The 12356-nt window shown below is 30.3% G+C and overlaps 1 protein-coding gene across 1 annotated transcript; it reads left to right on the top strand.

Moving 5' to 3' along the window:
* The first annotated feature begins 1087 nt into the window (after window positions 1-1087).
* Window positions 1088-7328, top strand: ROT3 (Cytochrome P450 superfamily protein). Its single transcript, XM_088217381.1, has 9 exons — window positions 1088-1590; window positions 3731-4055; window positions 4144-4293; window positions 4393-4665; window positions 5326-5415; window positions 5555-5633; window positions 5762-5868; window positions 6137-6264; window positions 6977-7328. Exons 1-9 carry the CDS (start codon window positions 1349-1351, stop codon window positions 7065-7067), a joined length of 1485 nt encoding a protein of 494 aa, XP_088073507.1. The 5' UTR covers window positions 1088-1348; the 3' UTR covers window positions 7068-7328.
* Window positions 7329-12356: the final 5028 nt, after the last annotated feature.

Below are 12356 nucleotides of genomic sequence, written 5' to 3' on the forward strand. Positions count from 1 at the left end.
GTAGTGTGTATATACACACACACACACACACAATCACACATATATGTATACAGTGGTTTTAAAGTGGAAATGATCAAAAGAAAATATTGATGTATTGCAGAGGCAACACAGTTCACATGCAGAGAAAAGCAGAAGCAAAATGGCAAGCATCTATTTGATGATGCACAGAGAGATGATTATAATGAGTAGTATTAGTTACTGATTAGTAAGGGAGTGGGAAGAAGTGAGGGGAGAGCAGTGAGTTACCTCAAAAGACGGTGAGGGAAGCAGAGGAGAGAGAGTGACGAAGACAAGACGATGAGGTGGTTTTGTTGGCAAAAGGAGGCTGACAGGTGTTTTGGCGGCCCACTGGGCTTCTATCACATGCCCCTCTCTGCACGCCTTTCTTTTCTATCAAACTGCCCTACATAAAATTTATTATTTATTTTTACTTACATACATATATCAAATCAATTCATCATTCAACAAATTTTTTTATTAAATATATATTATGCTTAAAATACAATTTAACTATTAATCTCGTACTCTTAACTTTATTGTAATTTCATTCTTGCAGGCTGTTTTTTTTTTTTTTGTTATTTACTTGTTATTTTAACCTAACATTATTAGATTTTTAGATAATGTAGATATATAGGTATATATAAATACACATTCGAGCTTTTGAGTACAAAAACGAAGGTATTCTGATATTATACATAAGTAAATAAAAACTTTAAAAATGTAAATTTGATAACATTACAAAAATTTAATTAAGAGTTATATCACAAAATATATATACATACATATAAATTAAATTACAATGAAATCAAATCACCAGATAAATTGGTGTATAATAATTTAAGATTGTTAAAAAAATGAGGTATAAAAAAATTGATATGAAAATATTTTTATATTGAGCCTTTATTTTATAATGTAACATTAAAATTGAAACATAACCCTAATCGAATATCGTAATTTCCTTTTATTTTTTATTTATGTATGCACTTTTAAGTAAGATATATTTATTATTTTTTTATAAATTTACTAATGAATAAATATATATATATATATATATGTGTATATAAGAAAAGAAACGGGCAAGGAGATGTATGGGTAAGAAAAGCTAATCTTACATAGAAGTGAAGACAAAAAAAGGAAACGTGGAGCAATTGATGAACCCGATATGGCCGGCTTATTTTAATGATTATATATATATATACATATATGTTAGGATAGATAGCAAGGCCCAGATCCTCACAATCTCAATCGAGATCTTCATGCCCCCTTCTCCGTTGAAGATAAAAGGTAGGGTTTGATACCCACACAGAGAGAGAGAGAGAGAGAGAGAGAGGATAGAACAAGTGCAGCAATGAAGTTCTGGATTTCTGCGTGTTGGATTTTTCTGCTTTTTGTTGGGGTATGGTTTATCTGGTTCGACAGAGATCGTCGCCATGGGAGGAGGAGGAACACGACGACGGAAATGAAGAGTGGTGTTAGTGGAGTACTTCCAGAAGGGAACCTTGGTTGGCCTTTCGTCGGAGAAACTCTCGACTTCATTGCTTCTGGTTATACTTCTCAGCCTGTCTCCTTCATGGACAAACGCAAATCTCGGTAACATCTTATTCTAATTCTTCTACATTTATAACCATATTCATGTGTATTGATATATATATATATATGTATATGTATGTATGTAAGTATAGATTAATTTCCTGCCTCTTGAATGTTTTCCTGTCACGGGCGGGTAATCATTTCTTCAACATAATTAGGACACCCCCCAAACAACACCCTTTTGTATGCAGAGAGACATATGTATTTTATGTATATATATATAAATACCATAAGTCGTAATCAAGATTAATTCTAAACTAGATTGGAGAAAACCCTAAATTTTATGAACATTGATGTCCTTTAGTTTTACTGTAATTTTTTTTGTTTGATCATGGCATATACATATATGATGATACTGGGATTTAGTTAGTCTGTAAGTAGGATAAACTTTACTATATATTTTGTCATATTTAATTGTATAATTTGGCTCCTAACTAAGTGGTGAGCTTTGAATTAATTAATTGAATTGAATTGAATTATCAGTACCTTTAATTAATTAATTAATTAGGATTAATTAATAATTGTACATGTCATATAAAATGACAAAGAGATCATTGACATTCAACAGAAAAAATTTATGGTTTTGATTGCTACATGAAAAGTAATTTCTAAAATTTATTTTCTGAATTTATATATTTTTGCATAGTTTTATTATATAAAAAAAAAGGATAAAAGATTTATATATATATATTTGTAAAATTATAAAAAATATAAAACAAATAGTTTATTTAGTTATTAAAAATAATATTTCAAAATTTTCTATTATTATTATTATTAATTATATTGTATGGGTGGGTTTATGGATAAAAAAAATACTTAAAAGAAGTAAAAATTTGATTTACCCAAATAATAATTAACAGAAGTTAATTATTTTCATTAATTAAAGATTCTGAATAAATGTTAATTAAGATTAAATCATGTAAAGGATTTCATTGATTTTATACTATCTATATATCAATATATTAACCCCCATAATTAATTCTAAAGATCATGTACAAACTAATAATTTCTCCTTCTATATTTACCTTACCCTAACTAATCATAGATATATATGCCCATAAATTTGCAAATGGCCATTTATCTCATATCATATTATATGCAAGGATTCTTTAAAGAAGAACCCTCTTGATAAGAAAATTCATTTTTTGGTTTATAAACTTTTTTGCATTTAGACGAGACTCAAACTCGGAATCATTTTTGTATAGCTAATCACTCGACTAAACCCGAATAGTTTAGAGAATATTATTATTAGTAACCCGAATAGTTAAGAGAGTATTTATTGTGTATTAGATAAAAATTAAATTTTTAAGTATAGATTAAATTTGTAGGTGATTGTAATTGTGATTTACATTAAATACTTAAAAAGTCCAAAAAAATAATTTATAACTGTAATTAAATTTTTTATTAGCCATTAGAGTATTTTTTAGGTTAGTTTTTTGTATATTACAATTAAATTTTTTGTACATTCCATGAAAAATATATCAACCTAATAAGAGTATTTTATACGGTACTGGTGATAAAATTTGAACACTCAAAGATATTATAACTTTACAATGAAAATATTACATTATTGATCTAAACACTTATTATAATCTTGAATTACAAACGCTAAATCAAAATGTAAATTTGAGAAAGTTAACTCTTTAGGTTATTTTGGAATTTTCTTTAATTCGTTACATCCATTTGTGACAAAAACCTTGCTCATAATCCAAAGCAAGATGGTGACTATACAAAAACAAGTATGAAAGAAATTAAGGAATTGGAAAAGCCAGTATATATTAGAGTAAATGACCTATACTTACAGCCTGCAGAAAGTAGACCTTCTAGGGACTGAAACTCCTACTATTTCTTACACAGACAGTAACCACAGCCTAGTCTTCTTAGATTTCAGCTTTCCTGTGAAATTACCATTTCATATTTTCTATTCTCGACAATCTACTTTTCCTTTCTTCCATTCATGAAAACTGTTAAAAAGACCACAAGTACTAATAAATGCAAAACCTCTCTTTTCTTTCTTTCTTTCTTTTCTTCTTTTCAAGTTTTTATTTCATTTCTGTAATTTAAAATTTGAGGATTTCATAAATTTTGATATGTTGCTATTTTCATGGAAAATTTTATCAGTTTTTTTTGGCGTATACAGGTTTGGAAAAGTGTTCAAGACGCATATATTGGGAACCCCAATAATAGTTTCCACAGATCCCGATGTGAACAAGGTGATTTTACAAAACCACGGCAGCACTTTTATACCAGCTTACCCAAAATCCATTACAGAGCTGCTTGGAAAATATTCCATATTGCAAATGAATGGAAATCTTCAGAAGAAACTCCATGCACTCATCGGTGGATTCTTGAGATCTCCTCAGCTCAAATCCCAGATCACTGACGCTATTGAAGACTCTGTCAAGCTCGCTTTGGATTCTTGGCGGGACATGTCTTTGGTTTACGTACAACAGGAAACCAGAAAGGTCAACTGATGAAATACATTTACATAAACCCATGCATATAATGTTCCTGTATTTGTAAACTAATATTGCGTCATGGGTATCTCATCAGATTACGTTTAAAATCTTGGTTAAAGTATTGATGAGCATCGGACCCGGTGAAGATTTAGACTTTCTCATGAGAGAATTTGGAGAATTCATTAAAGGGTTGATTTGTTTGCCTATCAAGTTCCCAGGAACAAGACTATATAAATCTTTAAAGGTAGATATGTATATAGATAATGCAAGGGGTTGTTAGGGTTTGGCACGGGATGTATATATATATATATATATATATATTGACTTTTAAGAGTTCATGCAGGCTAAAGAAAGATTGCTGAAGATGGTGAGAAGGATTGTTGAGGAGAGAAAGTTGGCAATGGAGAAATCACAAGAAAAAGGTCGGGTCGAGGATGTATTAGACTTGCTGTTGCGCGAAAACGGTGAAGGAAACGAGAAGCAATCCCTGCCGTTGGATTTCATCACTGATAGCATCATAGAGATGATGATTCCCGGAGAGGAGACTGTGCCAATGGCAATGACACTAGCAGTCAAATTCCTGAGTGACTGCCCCGTCGCGATAGCGCAACTCACGGTACGTACCTTGATTTAGTGTTGAAGATTAGATGTTTCTTCCATGATTCGGATTTAGTTTTGATTTTGGACCACGCCTCTTCGTGGGGGGCCCGAGTGAAGTGTTTGACTTGTAGTCTGACTTGTTATTTTCAATCGGCACACGCGCGCTTCCCCGCGGTCGAAACACGTGCGAGACAGAAAGTACGCGCGGAGGGACCCAGTTTATGTGGTTGATGCATGGACGTCTATCAGCCGTACGATTTGGGATTGAACGGCTGTCAGATGAGGACCACTTATTAATTGCGTGGTCGTGCAAGTTGCGATGCCTGTCACTAAAGTTGTCGCGAATTCAATGTCAGCGTCAAAGATTTCTCCTGCAAAAATCTTTTATGTTTCTTGTCATATTAATCCGTACTTAATTATTTTTTATAAAATCATTTTTTGTGACTAAATATAAAATTAAATTATTGGTAATAATTAAACTAGTTTTCGTTAAATATTTTAGTCAACTTTTAAATTTAAAATAATGATATTTATTTACGTAAGCTAATGTTTGATACACTGGAATATTTGTGGGTATTTTTATAAGAGAGATAAGGAGTTGACTTTGACGTCATTATGATGGTAATATTGTTTTATAATGATGAATGATTGATTGATCAGAGTGATGTGCATGCAGGAAGAAAATATGGAGTTGAAGACGCAGAAGGCCGAGTCCTCTGATGATTATGGTTGGAGTGACTATATGTCGTTGCCATTTACTCAAAATGTAAGCTTCAAATGTGTAGGAGATCGATATGTGCTTGTGTGTGTGTGTGTGTGTGTGTGTGTGTCTGCACACACATGCAATCATACACACACAATTTATGTTTTGCTTAGTTACATGTTTTTGTTGATTTTGGGTATAGGTGATCAATGAAACGCTTAGAAGGGCAAATATCATCAATGGGGTTTGGAGAAAGGCTCTCAAAGATGTTGAGGTTAAAGGTGATCGGGAGTGATATAGTAATACTGCTGTTTAGATGATTTGTTCTGGTTGAAGAAAAAATAGTTTTTTAAAAAGCAATTGTTATAAAAAATTATGTTTTCTAATTAATTAATTTTTATATTTTTAGGGTACTTAATACCGCGAGGATGGTGTGTATTGGCTTCTTTTATTTCTATTCACATGGATATAGAGAACTACGAGAACCCATATAAGTTTGATCCGTGGAGATGGGAAGTAAGTTTTACTTTGCATCTTCTACTTACAAAAATTTTTCTTTTTCAGCTGTAAAAGACTAAATGATTGAAAGAAAAATATGTAAATTTGCTTGGAATTCATTATGATCAGAACTAATCTTATATGTTTTTATAAACTAAAAAGCAGTAGCTACCTCTGTACATGCTATAATCATATCTGTAAGTGTACATATATATACACAGATATATAAATATATATATATATATATATACTGATTGAGATAGCTGCTTAATTTCTTTTTGTGCAGAAGATTGAAGGTGCAGTTAACAACAGTAGGTTTACACCATTTGGCGGAGGACAGAGACTATGCCCTGGTTTAGAACTATCAAAGCTTGAAATCTCAATCTTCCTTCACCATTTTGTCACTACTTACAGGTGATTAATAATCTCTCTCTCTCTCTCTCTCTCTCTCTCTCTCTCTCTCTCACATACACACACATATATATATATATGGTCCTGTAATTCAATTATGAATATATAAGATAAATGTTTATTAAGAAATTATATTGGTTTTGGATATACATCAGCCAAAGGCTGCTATTAATATCGTCTAGGGAGGTAAATGATCGGAGTAGTTGTCATCGACATAAAGGTGGTGGCAGGCATGCATAGATAGATATATATATATACATGTATGTAGTGTATATATATATATATATATGTGTGTGTGTGGGTGCATATGTATCTTTTTTCTTGGCTGCACATGTATGCATAGGTAAGTAGGCATTGTCAAAAACCTAGCCCACCGAGCAGTGGCAATTGTGACATGTGCTTGTGCTCTTGTCTTGTCAAATGGGGTTCCACAATTTGTGTGGCATGTTTCATTTCCGTCAACGGTACGTAATCTCAAGTAAATTTTATCTTTTCAAATCATAGAATTCTAGGAATCCAAACCCTATTGTCGAATAGGGTTCAAACGTCGTCGTATTAAAATTCTTTGACTTTTTTAACTATGATCAGACCATATAGGCATGGTAAATGAAGCGCAGCTATATGTAATACATATGCGCATATATATGTTGTGTGTGTGTGTGTGTGTAGTGTGTATATGTATATGTCTACGTACATTTTTGTTCTGTATATACAGATGGGTTGCAGAGAAGGATGATATTATCCACTTTCCAACGGTGAAGATGAAGAGGAAGCTGCCAATCAGAGTGACTCCAGTAGCCACTTGATCATGGGGCTTATGCCTGGAATAATATCTGATGGGTCAAGACTCAAAAATCCACCATTTGATTTAAACCCACTAAGAAAATCAAACGATGTACAAAATATGATCCTATATGTGTATATATAAAGGATCATCATAAATATGGTTAGCTAGGCAGGTGGCTAATGAAACTGTAAGTGGGCTCTTTGCCTTGCGCAAGAGGGGAGCCATTGGAAGGCTATAACAATAGGGTGTACAGCTATATATACAAACTCCAGTTTTTATATATACTGAGATAAGGGTGATTTGTATATATATATATATACACACACACACACAAATATAATGATGTTAGTTCTAGGGTCACTATCCCTCTTGCTTATAAGGAGGTAATATATTTTTTTGTGGCAAACTTCTTATTTTTTTTCGAAAACCTCTAAAAATAAAAATTGAATGCATGTGGGGATGATTAAATCAAATTCCTACAATCTTAGCCTACGTGCATTTAATTTTTTTCTTTTTTGGGTAAATCATTAGAGGTTAATCTAATGGTAGCAGTTTAAATTATTTTTATTAATTATTAATTAACATTAAAACAAATTGAATAATTTCGGTACTAACATAAAATTTGAAGATTAATTGAAAAGGAACATCTTATTCTCTTTTCTACTGGCCTTTTAAAATATATAAATATAGATTATTTATAATTTTTTGTATAAAAAAAAAGCATATTTAATTATATAAATGTATTTAAATACAATATAATTATTCTTTTAACTTTTCTTAGTTAAAAAACCAACATTTAAATAAGTTCATATACCGAATTGTAAGGAAAAAAAAATATATTAGGAATTTAAGAATGGTCAAAAATTAGAAAATTAATTTGATAATTTGTACTTGTTTTTTCTATATACCTTCGTGATACATATATATATTATACGCACACATGATTTTGTTTAATTATAAAACTAAGAGATGAAAAATTGTACGTATATATATCGGGATAATTTGGTATCGGACATTAATGGCGATTACTCCCACCCACTTTTGAATAACATTATTGAATTGGTGGAGCCAAACAAGATTACTGGTTTCAAGTTCTTGCCCTACTTTTTTTTTCTTTTTTTCTTTAGAGGATAGATTGAAAGGTACCAGCAAATCAGCAATGATATATATATATATATATATATATATATATATGATAATTCTTTTTTGTATATAATAATCTAAAATGAGCATAGAATTTTGTTACCTTAGTAATTGTATTTTAAAAAGACCACCGAATTATTTAGTTTAATAAAAATAAAATTTTAATCTCTTTTAAAAACCCAATTTTAAATTAAAATTAAATCGAATTACAAAAAAAGTATACATAGTTTATTAGACAAAAAAAAAAAAAAAAAAAATTGGCCCACCTACTTTAGTAAGAATATATATATATAGAAGAAAATATCAACCATCCAACAAGAATGATAGTAAAAACCCCATAAATTTGTTAATGGTAATCAATTCATATATTATTTGACTTAATAGTTAGGAGGTCATAAGTCTAAATTGAACCGTAGTCTTGCGTACGTTCTTATTTTGATATTATTTATGTTATTTTATTATTGATGTATGTATATTATTTAATTGATAAATGCGCACATTCTCTCTTTTTAAAAAAAAAAAATCGGTTTTATGAAGGGTGTTGGTGTCGGAGAAAGAGATCGAGACTAGGGTTACCGAGAGAAGTAAAATGACTTTCTATTAGGGCATCAAAAGCACATTTCGAAAGCATTTAAGAGAAACTTCTCCCAGTTTGAAAGTGAGGGAATACCCGTAGGCACAGTTCAAATTCATTTTTTGGGTTAGTTAGAAATGAATTTGGTAGGTCCAATAGAGGCTCCAAATTGAACTCCATATTCTTTTGCAATTCTTTCTTCATAAATTTCCATCTTAATTTTCCTCTGCTTAAGCTCGTAGAGCTAAGTTTGCAATTGATTGAATCCTATCTACCAAGTTTAAATTTAATTTAAAAATTCCAAACCCCATTTGAGAGAATTGAATGAAGCCATTGTTTGGTCTCTAAAGGCCCAAATATAAGAAATGGGTCTTAGCCCATTTTGGAGAAGAGATCCAGTCCATGTTAGCATGGAACAACAAATGATAATCTAAACTTTTTTTTATGGTTTTGGGAATTTATCAAATTACTTAATATTTTGTGGGGTGTAGATCGTAATCATTTAAAAAAAAAAAAAATGTTAGCCTTAGGCACAACATAACTAAACTAAAATCATATATGTTACGGGCTTATTGTTTGTTGCTTGGGTTTTGGGTTTTGTATCAAATTATATATTTATTGTTTGTGGGAAGGTGTATCATTAATTCAACATTCACTATATTATAATACATATATATATATATATATATATATGTTTGTGTATGCATGTACATATTATTGATTGTTTGTCAGAGAATATTGGTTTGTCCAATTTAGTTTAATTAAAGTCGGACCAATTATTTATCTCAATTTATTGATCTCCAGTATATATTCTTAAGAGTTCCTCATTGGTACTTATATCTATCTACCTACCTATATACAATATACACACGCACACCCTAGTGCTCAAGTAAATTATCAGACGCATTAAGAATTATACATATAACTATATGTCAACTTTAGTTTTCACATATATATATATATATTTATATGTGTATATGTATATATAAATACAGTACAACTTTAGTAATTTTGGTACAAAACATTAAAAACATAAAAACAAGTCATGCACACTTTGAAAAGTACGGTCAACGAAGGGGAGCATAAAAGATTAGGTATGGAGATGCGACACAATGCCAAAGGCAACCGTTGGATTAACAACATGTAGGCCCCACGATCTTACAGCTAAAATATTTTGATCAACTAATCACATGTAATTAATTAAGATTATTTATGTTAAAGACGCGATATGGCCTTAATTGGTTAAATGTGATTAAGAAAAGATTTGATTAATGTAAAAAAATTAACAGATCGATTAGAGGTAAGGACACGTGGACGGTCAGATTGTATGCAATGACCAAAAAGTAAAAGTGGAGAATAATAGGCCGGAAAGAGTCAAAGGCGCGAAATCAAATTACATGGCGCCAAACATAACCGACTAATACTACTTCTTTTCACCCTGTCACTTCCCTCTATTGGATATTACCGTTAGGTTAATGATTATTACTGTGTCCACAACGTGGCGCGTGTTAAAATAGTACACGTCGCGGAGGCACGCGCGTGAAGGGTAAAATAATTCCGATTTACTTCGAATAATATTTAATATTTACATCATTTAATTAAAAATTTATTATTTTAACTGATAAATACCTTTTAAAATTACTTGGAAATTAACTTAGTACTGAAATTTTTTTAATTAAATTTTAATGGGAGTGTATTTAGAATCGAAGCATGACGAGCGCGTGAGCTGAGATTTCTTGGTAGAATATTCTGCTCGAAGAATGAAAGGGGTATAGAATCGTACAACCCACAATCTTGTTTGACGGAATTGTCCCACCGACGTTAACGGAAGGAGTATCTTGTAGTTTCGAAAGTGTTCGGCTAATCAGGAAAGAAAGATCTTGACAGTGGGGTTAACGGTGGTTTACCGTTAATTGTCAGGTAGTATAAATGAGAAAGGTGTTGTTGGGGGACGGAACGGGCAAAAATGAAGACCACCGACGGCTGTGATAACGGGTACATCGGTGGAACCCACAGTAAGCACTTGTGGAAGGCGTCTTTCACGTGTACATCGCCCACCAACCAATCAATCACCCGCGTGACTCGCGTTGTTTTCCTCATCTTTACATCTTTACCGTTAATTATAATCTCATACATAAATCAAAATATTATATTCCATTTTGACCAACCAAATTTTTTTAAAAAAAACGGTGGAGAATTATCCCCTTTTTTTTTTTTTTTTTTTTTTTTTCTTATAACGATAATATAATTTATGTCAAATCGTTAAATTAATTTATAAATACCAGTATATCCTATAATTCAATTTTTAAATTATTATTATTTGATTTTTAATAATTTATATTTTTATAAAAATCAATTTATAATATATAAAGTAATTTCACCCTACCTCGAGTATGGAATCTTTACATTATTGATGGCGTAAAAGATATATATGGGGCCTATGGGCATGCCGCGATGCATAAACCCGACGACACCTCTTTTCGGTATGGTAGAGTGTACGGACAGATTCATCTATAAATATTAATATTTTTTATATTCTCATATAATTAATTATTAATTATTAATTATTAATCCAATCTAGATATGAAAGTTAGGTAATAGAGTCTAAACACTTCAACTAACTAAGGTGGTTAAGTGTCTTTAATAAAGGGGGTGCGACCATAACATAGGGATCCTTTTATTAATTTTTTCATAGTTGATTTGATGTCAATATATATATATATATATGCTTATAATAATAATAATAATAATAATAATGTTTGGTATTGGTAGGACCTTAACTAAAAATTAAATCCAACTTACACTTTATATTAATTATTATCTTTTAAAGATCAAAGCACGATTAAATTAAAAAATTGTATTGAGAATGTTTTTAAAAAATAACTAATTAAAGTAATTAATTAAATTAAAAAAGTTGAATTGAGAATTTCAAGAAAAATTCATTAATTAAAATTATTCCTTAAACCACGGTTTTTACGTTTATTTGGTGGAAAAAAAAAATTATATTTAATATTATATTTTACAAATATTTTTTAGTTTTTGAATTGTAAATTAGATAATAATTCAATTTGACTAAACCCATGATTTTTTGTTGTTGTCGCAATAAAATAAAGAATTATTAATAAAAATAAATATCTTTTCATTATAATTTAATTTTTTATATTTTATAAACATTTTAAATGACCAATTTTTTAAAAATTTTATAAATTAAAACAAATTAAACGTTTTTAAATAAATAGAAACTATCGAGCGATTAAATTCTAATAAAAAAATTATATTTTAACCACCAAACTTTGAGAATTAATTTAATAATTTATCATATTTTAATATATATGTTTTTCAGTCACATATATATTCTCTGCATTTATATTTACATGTTATATGAAGAATAGTAAATTAAACGTTATAACATGATGGTGTGTGGGCATGGTGTATATGTAGCGATGACAACGTGACATGGGGTTGTTGGGTGCATGTCTTATTGAAGCATGCGCTTTAATAACTCATGATAGTAGCATGAATATCAAAATATGAAGCGTGCGCATTTGATTTTACTAACGTACCCAATTTATCAACCCCTTTAATCATAAT

The sequence above is a fragment of the Carica papaya genome, chromosome 4 (genome assembly GCF_054855325.1).
Source record: "Carica papaya isolate Zhongbai chromosome 4, ASM5485532v1, whole genome shotgun sequence".
Lineage (NCBI taxonomy): Eukaryota > Viridiplantae > Streptophyta > Magnoliopsida > Brassicales > Caricaceae > Carica > Carica papaya.